This window comes from Ursus americanus, chromosome 36 (genome assembly GCF_024610735.1).
Source record: "Ursus americanus isolate L20-20 chromosome 36, mUrsAme1.1.p, whole genome shotgun sequence".
NCBI classification, from domain to species: Eukaryota; Metazoa; Chordata; class Mammalia; order Carnivora; family Ursidae; genus Ursus; species Ursus americanus.
Window position 1 is genome coordinate 4,914,694 of NC_142162.1, and position 22,294 is coordinate 4,936,987.

Genomic DNA, 22,294 nt, shown 5'->3' on the forward strand with positions numbered 1-22,294 from the left:
GCCATAAGTAAAAGCCCATGGTGACTTTGAAGGCTGGCATGAAATTCCTACAGGGAGAAACTATTCTGACTTTAAACTACAGCCCGAAAAGCCTCTCCCATTTTTTTTTTTCTCTTACCTTGTAACTTGGGTTCTCATTCCAAAATCCAGTGACCTCATTGACTGCAGTACTTCAATACAGCCCATGTACTGGAATAAGAAAAAAAAAAAGAATAAGTAGGAAAAAATAGCACAATGATGTTTCTCGTCTTCACAGTGATGTCCTGGGAAACACCTTCAGTCAGCTCCTGATATCAACTTACATTGGCACACTCAGCCTACCATTGATATTTCTGACTGTTAACGGACACAGGCCCTACGCCTCAGTTCAGTTATAAAACATTAGCTAAATCCCAACTATGATATCAGGAAGGCAGGTAACAAAGATGATGTGAGTTCTTTGGTTAAGAGCACAGGCTCTGGGGCCAGACTGTGTGCATTTGAATCCTGGCTCTGTCACTTATTAGTAATGGAAGCTCAGCACGTTACTCAGCTTCTCTGCCCTTCGGTTTTGTCAACGGCAAAATGGAGGATACAATTAGAATTGTTATGAAAGTTAAATTTTTTCACATGGGTGAACAGCGCCGGGTACATGCATGTGCTCCAGTGTTATGTGAGGCAAATAACACAGCAACAGTGACGCTCCTGAGGAGATAAAACAAGCATATAACTGCATAAATACAGAATTTGGTCATATAAGAAGATCTTACTTTTCCACGAGATCATTCATTGAGAGGGTTCAAGAAAAGAAAACAGAGTCATGCCCTCTGCCAGAAATTAGTAAATTTCCCTTGAACATGGAGTATGAGAAAAGGAATGGTGCCTTCTAAGTGAAAAGACAGTTTGTATTTAATGTGGGAACCACGGCGGGCTGCTGCTACGAGAGCCATGTGGTCGGTCTGTGTGTGAGAAGCCTTATGTCAGCAGCAGGCTTATTAGTGAGGGGAAAAGTGAGGATGTTCCTGTCGAGGGGGAAGTAATGAGAGCCTACACCCAGGAGAGATGGCGGCAATAGGAAGGAGGGGATGAATTCAAGTGACATCACGGAAATAGATACTACATGATTCGGCAGTTGATTTGCTCTAGAGAATAAGAGACAAGGATGAGTCAAGGATGACTCAGATGTTTCCAGCCAGGGTAGCAGAGGGAACAGTGATTCCATTAACAGAAACAGGAAAACCAGGAGAGGGGAAGATGATGAGTTGGTTTGGGACCCGTTGACTGAAAGACATTGGTGGGGTATCCAGGAAATGACAAACCTGCAGTTGAAAATTGGATTCTGGAATGATGGAGAAGAATGAAGCCTAGGGATGCAGACTTAGTAGTCTTCTGTGTAGCTTTGCCAAGTGAGGCCGTGGGAGTAAATCCTCTTAGCAGAGCCTTAGCTGACGAGGGAGAGTGTTTCTCTGAGAAGGAGCTCGGAAATGTTATGAGAGCCAAGCGGTCTGATTGAAAGTGATCTGTCAGCTCCTTGGAAATTATATGCTTCCTGTTTAGCTTTCCTTTGGAAGCCTTCCAGCCTCCCTCTGCTTGGAAATGGCAAAAGCACCGTGGAAAGATGGCAGGATCCGGGGGGAGCCTCCCCAGACACTTCTTATAGTATTTCTGGGCAGATTCTGTAGAGTTAGCATCCTAATGGCAAGTCAGCCTCCTAAGTGTTGCCTAGAGCCTAGTGCTGGGAGAGCACACTGGCCAGGACAATCACCCGGCGATTCTTAGTCGGATTCGTTTGTCACACTCCTCTTGGGTCTCTAGTATTGACACACACAAACATTTTTGAACACTTTATGTCATCCCAATCATGCTTAACTTCCCAAAGTCAAGATACAACTGGGAAGTGAGTGATATCTAGAGAGTTCTGTTCAATAATCCATTAAGACTTATTAGGAAAGGAAATCTAGATTTAGGGGATATAGTAGAAAGCTCATCTCAGAACGATCAGGAAGGGAGATTCCAAAGGCCCAAGCTTCATGTTGAGGTGCATTAAAAAGATTGTTCTCACACCCTCACTGGCTGCTCCAGCTTCTCCTACCTTCAGTATCTTCTCCCATTTCCTGTACCCCTCTGTTTCCTGCAACCCTCACCTTGGAAAGAATGAACTCCCCACACAGTTGGGGTACGGGTCTGGGCTACACCTCCAATTCCCACAGGAGGCTTTGTCAGTACAGAGGTGGGTGTCATCTTTCTCTTCAATGATAAATCATCAAGTTAAGATGAGGTGATACTAACCAGCCCATCAAGGCACACTTTTTTGAAAATGTAAACAAACACCTAAATTTTCCCTACATTTTCTGCCAGAGTGATTTTTCAAAAATACACATCAGACCATGTCCCTCAATTGTTTAAAACCCCTGGCATTTATTATCAAAACAAACATGTTGTTATAAACCCGAGACCCTGTGTTTTCTGGCCCCTGCTTACCCCCCAACTTCATCTGTGTCAGTCTCCCCCCACACATTTTGCTGCCACATTGGCCTTCTCTCTCTTCCTCAAGTACACCAAATCCTTCCAAACACAGGGCCTTTCCACTTGCCCCTTCCCCTCTCCGGTTCTGCCTTGCTCTTCCCCCATCTCTTTCCAGGACGGGCTTCTTCTCATCCTTTAGGTTTTAATTTAAATATCACTGCCTCCTGTCACCCTTCATCACAGCCCTCACTGGTCACCTTCATGCCACTGCCTATCAAGCCTACTTGTTAGCTTGCTTACTGCTTGTCTTCAGTCCCTTGACTGTAAACATTATGATCAATACTGTATTCTCAGCACCTGGGACATGTTGTTACTCAATAAATACTAGTTGGAGGAATGAATAAAGCTTCTATTGTTCAACTCCAGCAGTCTCTTTAAAATGAGCCAAGGGAGAGAAGCTCTGGAGGGATGTGAAGGTTTGACTGTCTCTCATCCTGGGGAATAAATGAGGCATACAGGAGAAATGAGGACTCAGAAGGAGACTCAGGAACGCTAAGCCAGGATGATACCTTTGGAAGACTTCTGCATTTCTCTGTCATTTCCTCTGTTTGTTATTTTTGTTAGTCCCCATCTTAGAGACTGGCAACAAACAACCTAAATAGAAGAGGTTTTGTAGTGAAGTGGGAGTCTGGGGAGAATGTGGTCTCCTCCTCAGGCAGTCTAGTGGCAGTGGGTGGGGAGAGCCCTGGATGATAAAGTTGATGGTGGGGACTTTAAAAGGAAGGGACAGCAGGCTGCATATCTGACAGGAATGGGAAAAGAGGCAAACAGAGTCAGTTGGACAGAGACGTTCCAAGGCCAATAAGGCTCAACACTCATGTGAGGGAGAGTGCCAAAGTGGGGGCAATTCTCAGCCCAGTGAAGCGAATCACCAATGGTGGAATTTCAGTTATCAATGAGGAAAGAGGTTTTTAGTGGAGAGACAGAGAACAGGAAGAGAGAGACTCTTCCAAGGCTTTGTTCTTACTCACACTTCATGCAATAACCACCTCATCTGCTTCCTTCTAAGACAGACCCAGGCATTGCTTCCAATCCCCTTTCCTTCGTTGGAACCTCTATTTTGCTCCACACACTCAACTGCCAGTAGGGGCACAGGTGACACCTTCTGCCAGCCTCATTGTGATAAACCGAAGTTTCTGAAGAAACGTGAGTCATGCCTGAGGTGATATGACAATGAGTACATTTCCCCTTTCGCCGTGGGTAGGTGTTGAGAAAGCCACTCTGAGCAAAACGAAAGGAGGGAATCAGTGCTCGATTTTTCACAATTAACCCGAAGCCCAGAATGGACTTGGTCTTCCCATCAACTCACATAGTCCATTTCACCCAGAAACCATTGCTATGGGGAAGCAGGGAGAGGGCAGTGCATAAAAATAATCCATCCATTTCTTTGTCTAGGTACCTGACGACCACATACGCAGACAGTGGTTGAATGTCAATGCCTAAGGAAGGAGAAATTTGGTTTGTTGATTTAGGTATAAACTGGAAACGACAATACCTCTCACTCGTTTATTAAACGTGGATCTGAATAAGATATGGTCTCTGTTCTTAAGAAACCCAGCCTCAGGGGCACCTGGGTGGCTCAGTCGGTTAAGCATCTGACCCTTGATCTCAGCTCAGGTCTCGATCTCCCGGTCATGAGTTCAAGCCCCATGTTGGGCTCCACACAGTGTGTGGAGCCTACATTAAAAAAAGAAAAAGAAAAAGAAAAGAAAAGAAAAGAAAGGAAAGGAAAAAAACCAGCCTCATAAGTATAAGAGAATCATGAAAGAGATTATTTCTTTTCTTTCTAGGACTTTAGTCATTACTGGTAATTCCATTTAATAGATGAAGATATTAAAGTCTATTAAAGGGAAGTGCCTGGCTCAGTTTCATTTATTCAGTGAGACTGAATCAGGGTTTATTCCAGAGTCTGTAGCCCATTTCTGCGACTCTGTGTGTAAGCCTTGTATAACAGGAAAAGAAAAAACGGAAAGGGTCACTGAGCTGGCTCCCACTGACTTTTTCTTTGGTCTACTGAAGTGGGTAACAATGAGATGAGCCTGGGGGCCACAGTGGTGAGAACAGGATGAATCTGGCTTCTTCTGGGGACCACAGGAGGTGGCACATGAGACAGAAGACACTCCCTAATTCCTGACCCCGGGAGGACACCAAAGACCTTTATTAGAGGCATACGAGCATGGTGAGAAAGTAGTGGAGCTCGGCAGTATTCGGACAACCTTCCTATTCAGCACCTGACAGACAGCTTACCTAACTCCAAGCTCCTGCTCTCTCTTCATGCCCCGAGGCAGCAATAATATTTTTGTACTGTCTGAGCTTCAACCACTTGCTCCCAGGGAGAGGTGAACAGCTTATTCATAGCTGTGTGTATCTTGGGCTTTGAAGAAATTACTGGGGTTTTCAGAGAGGAGGAATGATAGCTAGCTTATGAGAATTTCTCATACTAGCTCTTTTACAGAATGATTTTGACCATATCACCTAAAGAAAAAGGATATATATTCTTATATCGTCAGAAAGAATGTCTGAAGGACACATAAGAAGCTGGTAAGAAAGGTAACAGGGGTTACTTCTGGGAATGGGAGAGAGGCAGGCTTTTACTTTTTACTTTACACTTTTATATTGTTTATTTTTTTAAAAATGAAAGGTAGTATTATTATAGGGTTTAAAATTTAAATAAAGCCTACCTTAACCTCTAGGAAGCACATTTCATTAATTATTAAGTAGGATTAACTCCCTTTTTTTCTGTGGTATGCAGTATTCCTTTCTTAGAATGTGCCTGTCCCTGTGCTAGGAGTGCAGGGGAATATTGTTCAAGAAAAGGCTTCAGGGATAGGCCCTTCCTTTCTTTCTACTCATGCGTCAACTCACTATAGTAGTTCTGTCCTCAAAACTCTACTGAAACTCCCTGAGCAAACCAAGGTATTATCATAATCTACTCCAGTGAACTGTTTCTGTTCTCTGGTTTACCTGCCTGGGGCATTGACCTTGCTGACCTCTACTCACCTCTTTGTCTTTCCTCTGACCCTCTCTCCCTGCTTGGCTCTCATGAGCGCATTTTTCTCTGATTCCTCATCTTCATCCTCTGACTGTTCCTTCTTAGTCTCCTTTGCTAGTTCCTTATTTTTACCCCGTTTTTTCTTTAAACAATGGTTTCTTCTCCTCTCACACTATACCCTTGGTTCTCAACCTTGACTGCATCTTAGAATCACCAGGGAAGCTTAGAAAATTCTGATGCCCAAGTTCTATTCCCATCCAATAAAGTCAATCTCTACCACGTATGCCTACAATTATTACCTGGGTGCTGATGACACAGAGATTTTCAACCCAAGTTCTTTTGCATACGACAGACCAGTATAACCACATGAATAGTCATTCCACTTACGTCACAAATTCAGTATATCCAAATCATTCCTCTACCTGAACTTCTGATCTCAAGCAACAGTGTCACCATCCACCTAGTTACATGAGCCAGAAAACTCAACTCTTCCCCTTCTTTCAAATCCCTCATCGAACCAGGGGCCAAACCCTGCCAATTCAAGCTCCGTATCACCTCTGGGATCTGTTCTGTCTTCCTCCCTCAACTCCACACCCTGCCCCAACTTTTACCATCCTCTTTTGGGCGCTCTGCCTCTCAACGTACCTGAAAAGAACCACATTCGTTTGGCTGGCAGTAAGCAAGAGATCAATCTCTTTGTCCTACCCTGTAGCCCCAAACCCTACTCTCCAAATTAGAACTTGACCTCAATGGCCCCAGGGAAAGGAGACCTCCCTGTAAATACAAACAAAAACATAAGCCACTGATTCTGATCTTTGACAGTCCAAGTGCACAGATGTGGGAGATTTTAGGGACTGCCCAGAATATTCTTTACTCTACCTGAGTTTCACCCTAGTGCTGACTTTTAAACATAATCCTCACAAGAAGAGAGTCCCTGGTGTCCCACCCTCTGAATCTGCCTTTTCCAATGCGGCTGACACCTTACTGAAACTCAGGTCTGGCATGATATAACTCCATCCTATCCTACTCCATTCCCACCTACAAATCTTTACAGGGCCCCATCCTCAAACAGAGCTTCTCAAACTTTATAGAACTTCAAAATCACCAGAGAAACTTAAAAAGCAGATTTTAAAAAACAGATTCCTGGGCTCTGAGAGATTCTGCCTCAGTAGGTCTGAGGAACTGCATTTTAACAAGCACTCAGGTGATTCTGCTGCAGGTGGTCCAAGAATCCCACTTTAGAGAAAACACCAATCCCCGGGAAAAGATCCAACTTTCTTAGCTTAGTGGACAAGGTCCCAACCATCATCATGCAAAGGTCACTTCTTTCATGAATCCTCTCTTCTCCCCCTTCCTTCTCCACAGTCTTAACCACACTCCCTTTCCTAAGCCCTCCTCTGCACACTCTATGGACTACTAGCAGACCTTTTATAAAACTCCAGTTGCCCATATGGCACTTTTTATCAATGCATATGTATCTCTTTTGAAGCAAAAATGGTGCCTATTTCTTCTTTGTATCTTCAGCGTGGAGCCTAGCTCACCAATGTTCCCGAGATGGATGAGTAAGATGCGGCTTGAATAACTTTTGAGAAAGGATAGGGTGTGTATATAAAAATAATCATTTTAAAGATTTAGATAACATTAATCCCTTATTCAAACTAAGTCTCACCTAACTTAGATTTCCCAAAAGAACAATCATAAAGGTCAAAAACTGAGTGCTTAATAATTACAGTATTAATGAGTGAATTAATCCAGATACAAGAAAGTAGCCAGATGAGGACAAACTCAGAACAAAATGGCCCAAAAGAAGAACAGAACTGAAACTACTCACTCAAGTCCTTTGTTGCTATTTGGGAAACCAGATATGATTTTTCAAGAGAAGTCAGAAATCAGACTTTATCTGTAAATTTTCCTCATTACAAAATCCAACAGGTCACAATGAACAATCAAAAAATGAAATTAAGAAAACCATTCCATTGTAATAGAATCAAAAAGAATAAAATATTTACAAATAAATTTAACAAAATAAATGCAAAACGTATACTTTTAAAACTATAAAATATTGTTGAAAGAAATTCAAGATCATAATAAATGGAAAGACATCCACCTTCATGGATCAGATGAGTTTATGCTGTTAAAGTAGCAAAACTAAAATCTCTCAAAACTAATCTACAGAATTAACTAAATTCCTATCAAAATCCCAGATGGCATCTTTGCAGAAATTGACAAGGTGCTCCTAAAACTCAAAAGGAAATTCAAGAGGCCCAGACTTGCCAGCACGATCTTGAGAAAGAGCAAAGTTAGAGGACTCACGTGTCCAATTTCAAAACTTACTACCCAGCAACACAATCAAAACCAGGGTGGCACAGCAAAAAGACACATAAATCAAAGGAATAGAATTAGAACCCAGAAATAAACCCTCATGTTTACTGTCAACTGATTTTTGACAAGGATGCCAAAATAATTCATGAGGGGAAAGGACAGTCTTTTCAACAAATGGTGCTGGAGCAACTGAATATCTACATTAAAAAAAGAATGAAACTGGGGGCGCCTGGGTAGCACAGTTGTTAAGCGTCTGCCTTCTGCTCAGGGCGTGATCCCGGCGTTATGGGATCGAGCCCCACATCAGGCTCCTCCACTATGAGCCTGCTTCTTCCTCTCCCACTCCCCCTGCCTGTGTTCCCTCTCTCGCTGGCTGTCTCTATCTCTGTCGAATAAATAAATTTAAAAAAAATCTTTAAATAAAAAATTAAAAAAAAAAAAAAGAATGAAACTGGACCCCATCCCGCATACCGTATGCAGAAATAAACTCAAAATGGATCCAAGACCTATGTATTAGAGTAAAAATGATAAAAGGAAATAGGCAAAAATCAGGACCTTGGATACAATAGCAAAAGCACAAGCGAATAAAAAAATAGATAAATTGGATTTCATAAAAATTAAATATTTTTGTGCTTCAAAGGATACTATCAAGAGAACGAAAAGACCACCCACAAAATGGGAGAAAATATTTGCAAATGATATATCTGATAATGGACTTGGATCCAGAATATATAAAAACTCTTACAACTCAATAATAGAAAGATAAATAACCCACTTTTTAAAGTGGGCAAAAGACCTGAATCAACATTCATCCAAAGAAGATCTATGAATGGCCAATAAACACAGAAAAGGGTGCTCAGTACCAGTCATCATGAGGGAAATGCAGAGCAAAATGACAATGAGACACCACTTCACGCCCTCTGAGATGGCCATCATTTAAAAAACAAATGAACCCCTGGGGTGCCTGGGTGGCACAGCGGTTAAGCGTCTGCCTTCGGCTCAGGGCGTTATCCCGGCGTTCTGGGATCGAGCCCCACATCAGGCTCCTCCGCTAGGAGCCTGCTTCTTCCTCTCCCCCTCCCCCTGCTTGTGTTCCCTCTCTCGCTGGCTGTCTCTCTGTCAAATAAATAAATAAAATCTTTAAAAAAAAAATGAACCCAAAATAGCAAGTATTGGCAAAGATGTGGAGAAACTGGAACCCTGATACAGGGTGGGAACGTAAAATGGTGCAGTCACTAGGAAAAACAGCTTGGCAATTCCTCAAAAAGTTAAATTGAGAATTACCATATGACCTAGCAATTCCACTCCTAGATAAATACCCGTGAAAACTGAAAACATATGTCCGCACCAAAATCTGGCACCCAAATGTTCATAGCAGCATTATTCATAATGGCCAAAAAGTAGAAACCACCAAGTATCCACCAACTGATGAAAGGATCGATAAAAAGGACACATCATGCATTGGAAAAATATTTGGCAATGAAAAGGAACAAAGTACCGAGAAATGCAACAACATAAATGAACCTTGAAAATATTATTCTAAGTGAAAGAAGACAGTCACTAAAGACCACATGTCGCATGATTTCATGTGTGTGAAATGTCCAGAGTAGGCAAACCTACAGAGCTAGAAGGCAGGGCTAGGAAGTTTGGGGGGATGGGATGTGACTGCTGGAGGGTCCAGAGTTTCCTTTGGGGTTGATGAAGATGTCCTAAAATTGGAGGTATTGGCTCAACCCTGTGAATATACTAAAAAACCATTGAAATGCACACCTTAAATGGGTGACTTGTATGGTATGCGGATTACATTTCAATAAAGCTATTACCAAGCAACAATAACAGGCCAAACACACAGTATCTGCAAGGCAGCGTGTGACCTGGATGTAAACTATGCAGGAAATACAGTCGAATGGATGCATAATGAATAAATGAGGCATCAGAAATCATTAAAGTTGCTTGACTTCCTCTTCAGCACTCTTGAGGCAGAGTTCATTGCTCTTCCCTCGGCTCCCAGAGCATCTTGGTCATACGCCAAGGTTGCACTCACCCAGTGGTGCTGCAATTTATCTTTTTAAATGTCTATGCCTGCAGCTGGACTGTGGGCTTCTCAAGGGCAAGGAGTGAGTCTTAGTCATCATTATCCCCAGCACCTCTTACAGTGCAATAAATGATTTATTTGAATGAAGTAGCCAAGAAATGATATTCAGGAAGTCTCAAAATAACCTGCATCCTAACTGGACCATCTGTAATGTGTTCCTTCTTAAAGGGGTATGTTGCCAGTTAAAATAATCCTGCAGGGAAGCTGGTCGAAGGCCTCCTTGTGCCAGCTTTGAGTCAGTATGTGTGTCGTATGAGAAGGGAATGGAAGGTCCTTCCCCGTTTAGTGAGCAACAGTCGAATGAAAACCGGGACAGGGAGAGGATGGGGCTGCAGGGCCGCTCCTCTGGAGCAGGGAGCAATATTGGGGAGCCAGTTTCCAGGGAGATCAGTGAGACACACAAGAAGACAGGCCTCGGTGGAAGAGGCACAAGTGGTCTTGGCAAAGACGGACTTATCTTAGCGTGATCCTGTCCTGCTTGTGAAACGTGCACCCAAGAGCACAGAGCAGTGGACACCTTCCCTCTCTCTCCCCTTCTCTGCTCCCTTGTATTTTTCTTGAGAGCACTTACTGCTGACAGCATCGCGTATTTGTTTGTTTGTTGTCTGTCTCCCCACACTAGAACGTTAGTAGCAAAGAGCCGAGACCGCTCTGCCCTCCACACCTGGAATACCACCTGGCAGGCAGTAGCCCTCAAAATCATACACTTTGGTTAAGTATACTTCAAACACACACACACACACACACACACACACACACACACACACACACACACTTTGTTAGATTGAATATATTTTTAAAAATCCAAATATCTACCCTGCTGAAAGCTCCTTCTCCTGCTCCAGATTCAATGGCCTGAATATCTGGAATCGTTCATTCATTCCCAGGGTCTCGGCGACCAAGTCACTTCAACCCTGAGTGCTCACTGTTTACAAAGATGAAATCTTCTACAACTAAGTTGTATGTTCTGCTTGTTTTTCCAAAAGCAACAGCCGCCTCTGCAGAGTTCCTGCCCAAGCCAGAGCAGGGCTGTGAAGGGGGCAAAGCTGGGCCCTGGATCACCCTCACCTCCTATGCTCTTTCCCAACTAAGCGGACTCCTTTGCCCACGGCAGATGGAGAAAACATCTGTTGTTTTAAAGTCCCTCCAAGGCAAGCAGAGCTTAGCTATCATCTCCCGGGGAATTTTAGAATTAAATAAGGGAAGTTTTAAATTGATTCAGAAGAAAAGTTTCTCTTTGACAGCAGTGGGCAATGCAGGATCCTGCAAATTGAATGTCTTGAGTGCCGGAAGCCCAGATAAACAATAAAGATCTTGGCCGGGTTGGCACTTTGATGACACTCTAATACACTGGGATATGAGCTATCTATAACTGGCCAAAGAAACCTTCCAATTTGTCTAGTAAAAGTGCCGGGCAGCCGTGGGCACAGAAAGTATGACAATCCTCTGCACCACACGGGGCGGCCATGCAGGGTCACATACCAACAGTCCTACTCTTATCCAGAACCCCTTACACATGGGGATTTTTTTGAACTGAGAGAGGTTTCATCTCTGCCTACAGACCTGAGCACAGACACAGTCACTCAGCTGGAGGTCATCCCTGTGGCAAAAAGCAGGCTGAACTTTGGGAGGGCCACGAGCTGTCCCAGGAATAACTTGACACCCACATGCGGGCAGACACGGGCAGCTCTTTCTGCAGCTGGGCAAGGCCAGAAGAGCCACCCTATGTGACCACGAGCTTTGACACAGAGAATTCGAGTGTCTCTCTCTCTTTTTTTTTTTTAAGATTTCATTTATTTATTTGACATAGAGACAGCCAGTGAGAGAGGGAACACAAGCAGGGGGAGTGGGAGAGGGAGAAGCAGGCTCCCAGCGGAGGAGCCTGATGCGGGGCTCGATCCCAGAACGCTGGGATCACGCCCTGAGCCGAAGGCAGATGCTTAACGACTGCATTACCCAGGTGCCCCTCCAGTGTCTCTTTTTACAACTATTATCTCCTTCGATCCTTGCAATAAAATTGCGACAGGCCCTGAGTAAGGGTCTGACACTCCTTTTATGGGTGGGAACAACTGATTCTCAGAGGTTTGGTGCTCTGCTCAAGGGCCGTAGCGCTGGTTAATGGAGAAGAAAGCAGGCCTCTTTGTGCTCAGTGCTGTGATAGTCCATGTTATCTCCCTGACCTGGAGAAGTTGGCCATCTAGGCAAGACTCCAAGCCCAGCATCTCTCAGAAGTACCAGATAGTACGTAGTGATGTACTTCCTATCGACGAGGCATCTGCTGACAGCAAGTCCCCCACGGTTCCTGGGTCAGGTAGGAGTTTTCCCCATGACGCTTACCACCCTGAAGTGCCCCATGCTCCATGATGGGTACAGCCTGGGGAGATACTTAAAATGAAAATGAATTCAGGAAACTGAACACTTCCAGACTGAAGACACTACACTGAGTCTCTCTTCCACCCATCCACCCAAAGCCTCATTAAAAGTAACAAAGAGCTGATATGGCTCTATCTGCAGCACCTAGAATACTGCTGGAGGACAACAGCCCCTCAAAATATACTTTAATTGATTGAATTGAATATGTTTTTAAAAATCCAAACATCTATCCTGATGAAAGCTCCTTCTTCTGCTCCAGGCTCAAAAGCCTGAATCTAGATTTGTTCATTCAATTTTTTTTTCTTCAAGAAAAAGAAGAGTGGGGGCGCCTGGGTGGCACAGCAGTTAAGCGTCTGCCTTCGGCTCAGGGCGTGATCCCGGCGTTATGGGATCGAGCCCCGCATCAGGCTCCTCCGCTGGGAGCCTGCTTCTTCCTCTCCCACTCCCCCTGCTTGTGTTCCCTCTCTCGCTGGCCGTCTCTATCTCTGTCGAATAAATAATAAAATAAAATCTTTTAAAAAAAAGAAAAAGAAGAGTGGTAAAGCCGGCCATCCTCTGTAGGTGGCAGATGTCTATATCATCTGTAATCTCATAGTGGCTTGAAGCATGGTTGCTGCATCCAGCACCTAAGACAGTCTTGTGCTTCCTTCCACACCATGTCAATCACCCTCTGTATTCTTGAAAAACAGGAATTGCATCATACACAGATGGATTTTCCTTGACCAAAATATTCTCAATGTGCTCTTTGCAGAAACTCCTAAAGGGCCCTGTATCTCATATTCAGTTTTAATGTTTATTGAGATTCAAAAGCTGCACCCAAGAGCTTTACGCTAAGTCCCTTGTGGGGAGGAGCAAGTGTTAGCACTGTGTCCCGCCTCCTAAGTAACATCTAAGAGATTTTTTTTTTGTCACTGTGGAGGTCTAATCCTAGGAGACTGGGAATCCTGTTTTCTATTGTTCTTGGAGCAAGTCTCTGAAGTGGCGGGACTAGTTCCTCACAATGAAAATGAGAATTGGAATCCTGGCCCTACTCAGGTTAGCTGCTTTTGTAATACTAATTGACTGCGCTCTCCTGATGGACCCAGTGAAATCCTAGGTTGTGTCGAAGCATTAATACATTCAGAAGAGAAGTCTTAACGGTGCTGCTTACAGGAAGAACGACTGAATAATTGATCCCAACAGCCATTTAACTAGAGATCTATGGTTTAAAAAGCAAGCTTTTTCTTAATCCCGGAAGACCTTCATTCCTCTGGACACTTTATCCTTCCCTTTTGTCTTCATTCATCTACTTCCCCCACTCCTTTCTTTGTAGATGTGGGAGTTATTGGGGCTGTTCCACAATTATTTCCAATTTTTTGCCTTCCCGGCACATAGTAGGGTTACACTTCTGCCCCTTTGAAGTTGGGTGCAGCGCCTGATTTGGCCAATAATATTCAAATGGACGATCACTTTGAGAGTGCTTTTTCACATATCCCTTCTCTTGCAATTGGAGACCTCAGGCCAGGTCCCTGAGGGAGAATAACACAGGGTAGAGCCCCCACGCAATTTGCTGTGGATACATGGTATAAACAAGAAATAAACTTCTGTTGTCTAAGCCCCTGGAAAGCTGGGATTGCTTGTTAACAGCATGACCTCGTCTATCGTGACGGATACAGTAACCACGAAAGTGGAGAAGGAATATGCCAGAGTCTAGGAGCATGGGTTTTAAGAGTCAGGCAGACCTGTGTTTGAATCTCAACTTTGCATGTACTGGCTGTGAAACCTGAGGCAAATAACTTTACATCCCATCTCACCCTTATCTATAAAATAGGGATAATAACTCACCTGTTTGATAGGGTTATTACGAGGTAATAAATGTGGTAATGCACGTGTGGAGCGGAGCACAGTGACTGGCACATGGAAAGGGCTCAGCAAATGATAGTGATTGTCCTGGAATAACAACGTTGTTCTTCCCAAACCTCTTCAGTTCCACCAGCCTCCTATTTTGGGGAGCTGATGAATAAGTCTCAACTACCATGAAAGGAACTCAAACAAGACTACTCTTCATAGGAGTGTGATAAACACTGGGGTGCAAGTGCTATGGGAATGTGTAAGTGGGGGCTCCACCCCAGGCCCAGGGAATCAGGTTAGATTTTTCAGAAGAAGGGCTGCTGGTGTGAGTCATGAAGGGCAACTAAGGAGAGGTTTGGAGGACAGATTTCCAGGCAATGAACACGGCACGCCCAACAGGTAAGGGCAAGAATAAGGGGAGCTGCTACTAGGTATTTACCCACAGGATACACACATAGTGATCCGAAGGGGCGCTGGCACCCCAATGTTTATACCAGCAATGTTCACAACAGCCAAACTATGGAAAAAGCCCAGATGTCCATCGACAGATGAATGGATAAAGAAGATGTGGTATATATACAATGGAATATTACTCAGCCATCAAAAAGAATGAAATCTTGCCATTTGCAAAGATGTGGATTATATTAAGTGAAATAAGTCAATCAGAAAAAGGCCATTATCATACAATTCCACTCATATGTAGAATATAAGAAACAGCACAGAGGGGGCGCCTGGGTGGCACAGCGGTTAAGCGTCTGCCTTTGGCTCAGGGCGTGATCCCTGCGTTGTGGGATCGAGCCCTGCATCAGGCTCCTCCGCTATGAGCCTGCTTCTTCCTCTCCCACTCCCCCTGCTTGTGTTCCCTCTCTCGCTGGCTGTCTCTATCTCTGTCAAATAAATAAATAAAATCTTTAAAAAAAAAGAAAGAAACAGCACAGAGGATCATAGGGGAATGGAGGGAAAAATAAAATAGGACAAAATCAGAGAGGGAGACAAACTGTAAGAGACTCTTAACTGTAGGAGACAAACTGAAGGCTGCTGGAGGGGAGGAGGGGGGATGGTGAGGTAACTGGGTGAGGGGCATTAAGGAGGGCACGTGATATAATGAGCATTGGGTGTTAAACGCAACTGATGAATCACTGAACTCTACCTCTGAAACTAATAATATACTACATATTAATGAATTGAATTTAAATAAAATTAAATTTTTTTTAAAAAGGAGAAGGGGTACACAAAAACACCAAAGACTTCAATATGACTAAAATCCAGAGACACAGCTGGGAGTATAGGCAGCGGTTCCAGTACATCTATTATCAAGCTAGTTGTCTGCCCACACATTTCAGTGGGCTCTTGGTGGGCAGAAGCTGGGTCTCACTTACTTGCATTTTTAGAGTCTGGCACAGTACATGGCACATAGTAGGATCTCAATAAATGTTTATAGAATGTCTGATGATTGTAAACAAATTTCAGGCTACTTAAGCTTACGTGTGATGTCAATTTCTCCTCATTCTTCCATAAGTTTCCAAACAACACTTCCACCCAGCCCACTTCTCAGACCCAAATAAATACAAGCTAAAAATATAGCCCAGGTCATGAATCATAAATGAGATGGAAAAGCAGTGACTCACAGAAGTTAATCTGCTTCCCAGGAGAGTGTTGCTGGATGTCCTTTGCTGTGAAAGGTGAGGCAAAGTGCCAGCACCATCACTGCACAGACAAAGCTAATGTAATTCCCGGGCCTGCCATTGGGCATCCATCTGGTATTCCAAGGCTCCCATTCAGAGTTGCCAAGGGGCAGCAGCCCTGTGCATCCCATGCAAGGCAGCAAAGGGACAGGCCCAGCAGAGGCGGACAAAGCTACTCTGCATGTGTGCTCAAGAAAATGGTACAGGGCCCTATCTACTGTCTCAATGGTCCAACAGGCGCACCATCTTGTTGGCTATGGCCTTAATTTGGTTATAGCTGTAGCCAAGGAAACACCTTTGCAGAATGACTTAGCAGATGACCAACCAATTATGTTTTGTATCTTTGTTTAATTAAGTTGGAAACTGTAATGTAATAGAGGCAGTGTGCGTATGGTCTCTTCTGCCAAGCCACGATCACTTTTTATGCTACATCTTTGGGGATTTAAGATCTTATTTGTCAGTTCTGAATCCCCTCAAAAATATTAAATAAATTATGCCCTACACCCTCACATCACACAAATCTGTCTCAGCCTTCAGTATTCAGGACGTAGAGTTTTTAATTGAATCAAACATTACTGGAGGGATAGTACACACTCACAAATGAGAGCATCTACAAGTGCCACCATAAGGGAGACGAACTTAACAGCTCCATCAAAAGCCCTCTTCTATCCCCCTTCCCCCACCCAGCAGTGTCTGCTGCACCCACCCCACTCTAGAGATTCAAAGACCCTTAAACCTTTGCTCCTGCCCCTATCAAATTAAATCTCACTCTCAGCAGATAATCTGAAATTTTAGCTAGTGGCATATATACCTAAATTACTATTAAAAACTATAGGTACCATTTAATTATTACTAGAAAAAGCCAACATTTTTATCATCAGTTGTCACACTTAGTCAAACATGATGTCCCCAGTAGGAGCATTTATATATGGTGGTTTTAATCTTTCCAGCTCTGTAGGACTGTAACCATGCCTGGTGTGTGGTCGTGTCTGGAGGCTATGGTGACCGAAGAGCCTCATTCATACTGTCCTCCCTCCAAGTCACAGCACTCAAGTCCTCCATGAACGGTCGGTTGTTCTGTTATGCTGAAACCACAACTCCTATTAGTCAGTCTCCCACATGATGATAAACTGATGAATGACGTCATACTAGTTTTCAGCTTTTATGATTTCTCTGACCAAGAAGCAGCCGCCCACAACATGCCTTTGCAGAACTGCAGCCCAAATGTTAATCATCTCTCATTACACTTCTTTCTACTTGAAACACAAGAGTTTTCTGTAGCTCAAGCCAGTGAGTCCTGACTCCTGATAATATGACTAAAAGGATATTAGAGTTTGAGGGAATTTAGAGATTATCCATTCAAACCCCTCTTACTTTTCATGGATAAAAAATTGAGTGCATTATTTGATATCACTCAGCCTTTAAAGGGCAGGCAGAGTAGAGTCCACTAAAGACACAAAACATTGGAAACATACAAGGAGAACCAGATGAGTATGATATGATGGAAGTCAAGAGCACACAGAGTTTCTTGGAGAAAGAGACTGTGGACTGAATTCAAGGCAGTGAAAATGACCAATAGGCTAAGGGGCTGGAAAATGTCCACTGGAATTTGACAACTGTTGGCTTTAATTGTTGGCTTCAGTGGAGCAATGTCAGTAGAGTAGAGAAATAGAGGGCAGAAAGCAGGGGATTGAGAGTGTGATACAGAGGTGAGGTAGTAAACCAGAAAGCAGAGTGCTTTTGTTTTTATTTTTGCTTTGAGAACTTCACATTTTAAGAAAAGAGGAAAGATAAAGTAACGGGAAGAAGGTATTTTAAAAATGGAAGAGACTTGCACACACGCTCATAGGATAGAAAGGTTGACAATAACAGGACAGAGAAAGAGGATGCAGGATCACAGTCCCCAGGGAAACAGAAGTAGAGACTCTCCGTGAAATGTGTAAGTCCTGATTCAAGTAAGTTCTTATAATAATGAGTCAGATTGTCCCAAGTGCCCAAATCAAATAACTTTCAAAGTTGGAAGAAACATTTGCCCTTTTCATATGTCTGGATACTATTTGGGGATTCTTAAATATTCTTATAAACCATCAGGACTGAGCCTAAGCTTGCGTAAGTGGAAATGCCGTTAGAATTGACATAGGCACAAGCCTATGACTTCAGCAACTGTAGGCTTGCTTCAGAATTAAGTCTCAGGGGCAGTGTGATCAGCGCTAGAAAGGGGTGACCTGCTAAGTCAACAAAACCCTAGATTCACAAAACCTTTGCGCTTGAGAAAACCATTTGCCTCAATCCTCTAATTTTCAAGGCATTTAAAAGACTTGAACGAGGTCCCGCAACATCACCAAGTTCTAAACAAGGATAGAAATTTACGAACCTGTGCACTCTATCACAGACATCAGGTTCCCAACAACATCTAAAATAGACTTTGAATCAAACTCAAATAATGCCTTTAGGAAAGTAACACCTTCAGAGAGCAACTCAACTAGAATTTCAGATTCAATTTGCTGATTTTATAACTTGTAATCTTTTTTTTTTTTAATCTCAGTGTTTTTAGCTGAAGAGAAAGAAAAGAGTGTAAGGAAGATCTCTGCTCTCCTTTAAAGTCCATTAGCATGAGGTAGATTACGTGTGCTATTGGTTACTACAATGTGCCTGGCTGGCTCGGTCAGTAGAGCATGCGACTCTTGATCTCAGGGTTGTGAGTTTGAGTCCCACACTGGGTATGAGATGACTTAAAACTAAAATCTTTAAAAAAAAAGTAATGACTTTCTAGGATATATTGTTCAATTTAGTAATCCAAATTCTCGGGGCAAGGAGAATCAAGTGGTTATAGATAATAATGAGGAGGATAATTCAGGTTTGAGATTCTCATGGATATCAGGAAGTTTCTTTCCTTCCCTAGCCACTGACTACATTTCAAATTTCCAACCATTGCTTTAAATACCCTTGACCAACGGCATTCCTGCATATAAACGGGAACCAAGAAAAACAGGTGACATCACACAAATGTGTCTAGGCCAGCCATTTCCATAGTACCTGAAGAGGGTCTCCGTGGATAGCATCATTTCCTTTAATGTTCTTCTAAAATCCCATCTCCTCCAGAAAGTCCTCTGATGCTCCCATTGAAGGGCTGAGATGGACATTTCCACCATTACCAACAATCCTTTTCAACAATCTGAGCCTACAGACTTTGAAGTGGTCCAGGCGTGGGCTGCTGTCAAGCTCGGCGCAGCTCTGTGTATAACACCGTGTGGTGACCTGCCTCTGTCTCACCCATCTTACAACATAAGCTCCTAGGACGCCAGGGTAGAGACTCTGGGTTGCTTATCTACATCCTTTCGTCCTTTTTCCTTTCCTCCTTTCCTCCTTGCCAACAGAACCCCTAATGTGCCCAACTTCAAAACCACCATTTCCGAGCTTTCCTTGAAGCCAGGAAACCAAGGAGATTTAAGAGAATGTCATCAGGTAGGACTTCAAGGAAAGCTCCTTTAAAGGGGCTCACTCAGCTAGGAGGTGCCCCATTTTTGTCTTTGTCCTTCCTTCTTCCTGCTGCCTGGAAAATGCACATAATGAGACATGGGGGGGCGGGTGCTCCCAGGGTTGTGTCACAATCTTGAGTGAGCCTGAGGATGGAAGCTATGTGTTAAGGATGGCCAAACAGAAAGATGGAAGGAGCCTGGGTGATTGATGACTGTGGGACCACTATGTGGCCCTGACCTACCTACATATGGACTTTTTCACATGAGTGAAAAAGAAAACCTGTCTTGTTTAAACCCTCATTATTTGAGCCTTTGTGACAACCTAATCCTAAGAGATCCAGAAGCCTTATTTAACCTGTTCTGCGCAGATGGCATTTGAGGAGTCAGGGTTCCTCTGTGGCTCCCTTCCTACCAAGCGAGAGCTCTATGAACGGGTGTTAGACTAGAATCAGTTCAGTGGCTCATAAGCAGGTCTTCCTATGTATCAGAAAAAGTAACATTTTAATCCCTATTATCTGAATGTAGCTTTATAGACTAACACCTTAAATGGAAGTGTCCTACTTGACAACTTCAAATGTCCTAAACGTGGCTGAGAATACAGAAGCAAGTGACCAAAGAGATTTTTTTTTTTAAGAGAGAGAGAGAGCATGTGCGTGCGAGCAAGCGGGGGTGGGGGAAGGGGCAGAGGGAGAGGGAGAGAGAGAACCTTAAGCAGACTCCCCACCCAGCAAAGAGCCCAATGTGGGGCTCGGTCTCATGACCCTGAGATCATGACCTGAGCCGAAACCAAGGGTCAGATGCTCAACTGACTGAGCCACCCAGGCGCCCCAACTGAAGACATATTTTAAAATTAAGTCAAACCCTAAAGCTTCTGCTTGTGTTTTTCTCTTAGGAGAGCAGCTCGGTCCTTCATTCAGAGCCTATTTACTCTTGATTTAGATACAGTGTTAACAGGTTGTCCTCTCAGGAGGTCAGAACCTCAAACTGAAATGTTGGATTCTCCCAAAGACAGGCTCACTACCAAGAGCAAACAGTCACAGCTCGTTGAACACAAGGAATCTGAAAAAGTATAGAACTATAGACATATAAATTCAAAAAGCTCAGAGATTTGGGGACTCAGAGTGCAGGGGCAGCTGCCGGTATATCTTGGGTCCCACAACAGCACCATGACTGTGACACTTGACGTTAGCCAAAAAGCTGAGAAGTGATAGCACCATGACTGTCTGAATGAAGACTCCATCTCCACCAGAAGAAAAAGGAGGTTCCATTCCAACCCGTATTCACTCACAGATATATACCCAAGAAAGTTGAAAACACATGTCCACACAAAAACTTATGCATGAATGCTCATCACAGCATTATTCATAGTAACCAAAAAGTGGGAACAACTCAAATGCCTATCAGCTGGTGAATGGATCAACAAAATGTGGTACATTCACACGATGGAATATTATTCAGCCATGAAAAGGAATGCAATACAGATATGTGCTGGAACATGGATGAATTCTGAAAATACTTTGCTAAGTGAAAGAAGCCGGACACAAAGGACCACCTATCTTACGATTCCATTTATATGAAATACCCAAAACAGGCAAATCTAGAGAGACCGAAAGTGGATTCATGGCTGCCAGGGGCTGGGGGGCAGAGGTAGGGAGCTTACGGGTACCTGGCCTCTTTCTGGAGTGATAAACCTATTCTAAAACCTGATAATGGGGTGGCACTGGGTGGCTTGGTGGGTTAAGCGGCTGACTCTTAATTTCGGCTCAGGTCAGGATCTCAGGGTGGTGAGATCGAGCCCCACGTTGGGCTCCTCGCTGGGCACGGAGTCTGCTTAAGATTCTCTCTCTTCCTCTGCCTCCCCCCTTTCTAGCACACTCTCTCTCTCAAAAAAATAAATAATAATACAATAAAACCTGACAGTGGTTATGGTTGCACAATTCTGTGAATATACTGACTGCCCCTCCAATAAAACGTGAATTGTACACTTAAAGTGTGAATTTTATGGTATACAAATTGTATCTCAATAAAACTTATAAAAAAATAAACCATAGATCTAGAGAAAAAATCTGGCATTTCCCTCCCCGCCCCCCAATTTTTTTTCATTCAGTTAACCATCTGAAGAGAAAGGAGCATATAATCTTCATTATGCAGAGGTTTCCACGTAAAGTATTTTAAGTTTTAGAAGACTGACTTCTAAAGGAAGAAGCTTCAGTTATCTGAAAAATTCAATGATCTCTTGGTGATGTCAACAAAACGAGTTGACTGTATCAGGATTCCTACCGGTGGGTGTGGACAGTGTCTGTGGGTACCTCATGCAGAAGAAATAGCCCCCCTCTTAACTCACTTGAACAGTTGGGCAATGACTCACAGACTTTCTGTCCTTTCCCTCCCACAAAGTTGCTCAGTGTGGGTAGGAAGCATTAACTCACTAGCAGGTGAGCCACCTCAAAACCTTTCTGGAAGTCAGCAGGGTTTAAATCCTAATAAAAATACAGCCCGTGAGTACGCACATGATGCTTCCAGGAGGCCTCTGGGACCAGTACTCACACCCCACTAGGACCCCAGGACCTCCCACAGCCACGCCCACGTCCTACCTTGGAACCCTCCATTCCCCCCCCCCTCCTGTCCCCTTTGCCTCCTTCTTTTCATAGGTAACAGCCTCCTCAGGAAATCGGATTCCTCCACGTGACAAAGGGAGATTTGCAAGTTTGCCTCACATCCCAGAGAGCCAGGATCCCTTTCGTCTGTTCCACGTTGGGGTTGGCTGCGTGGCTCCCTCCTCCCCTCCCCGGTCATGCGTCTTGCTCTCTGTGTACATTCCGCACATTCCCTCCACAAGACCTTCCTACCACTGGACTAGGCACAAGGATACAGTGCTTGCAGTCTCAGCCTTTATCTCGGCAAAATTCTGCAACTCGTCAAAAAGATAAAGAATGGAAGATCTGGTGTTGAATAAAGGTTTCTTTGTTTTTCAGGGAACAGCTTATAGCTACTCCAGATGGGTTAACATATT

At 43.7% G+C, this 22,294-nt stretch overlaps 1 protein-coding gene across 2 annotated transcripts in view; it reads right to left on the minus strand.

The window, feature by feature from the left end:
• SHC4 (SHC adaptor protein 4) overlaps positions 1 to 22,294 on the minus strand; it is a 138,401-nt gene that overhangs the window by 98,249 nt on the left and 17,858 nt on the right. For both annotated transcript variants that reach the window (XM_087859168.1, XM_045812157.2), the window contains exon 2: positions 119 to 189. In XM_087859168.1, coding sequence (XP_087715294.1) covers positions 119 to 189 — 71 coding nt within the window. The remainder of the gene's footprint in view (positions 1 to 118; positions 190 to 22,294) is intronic.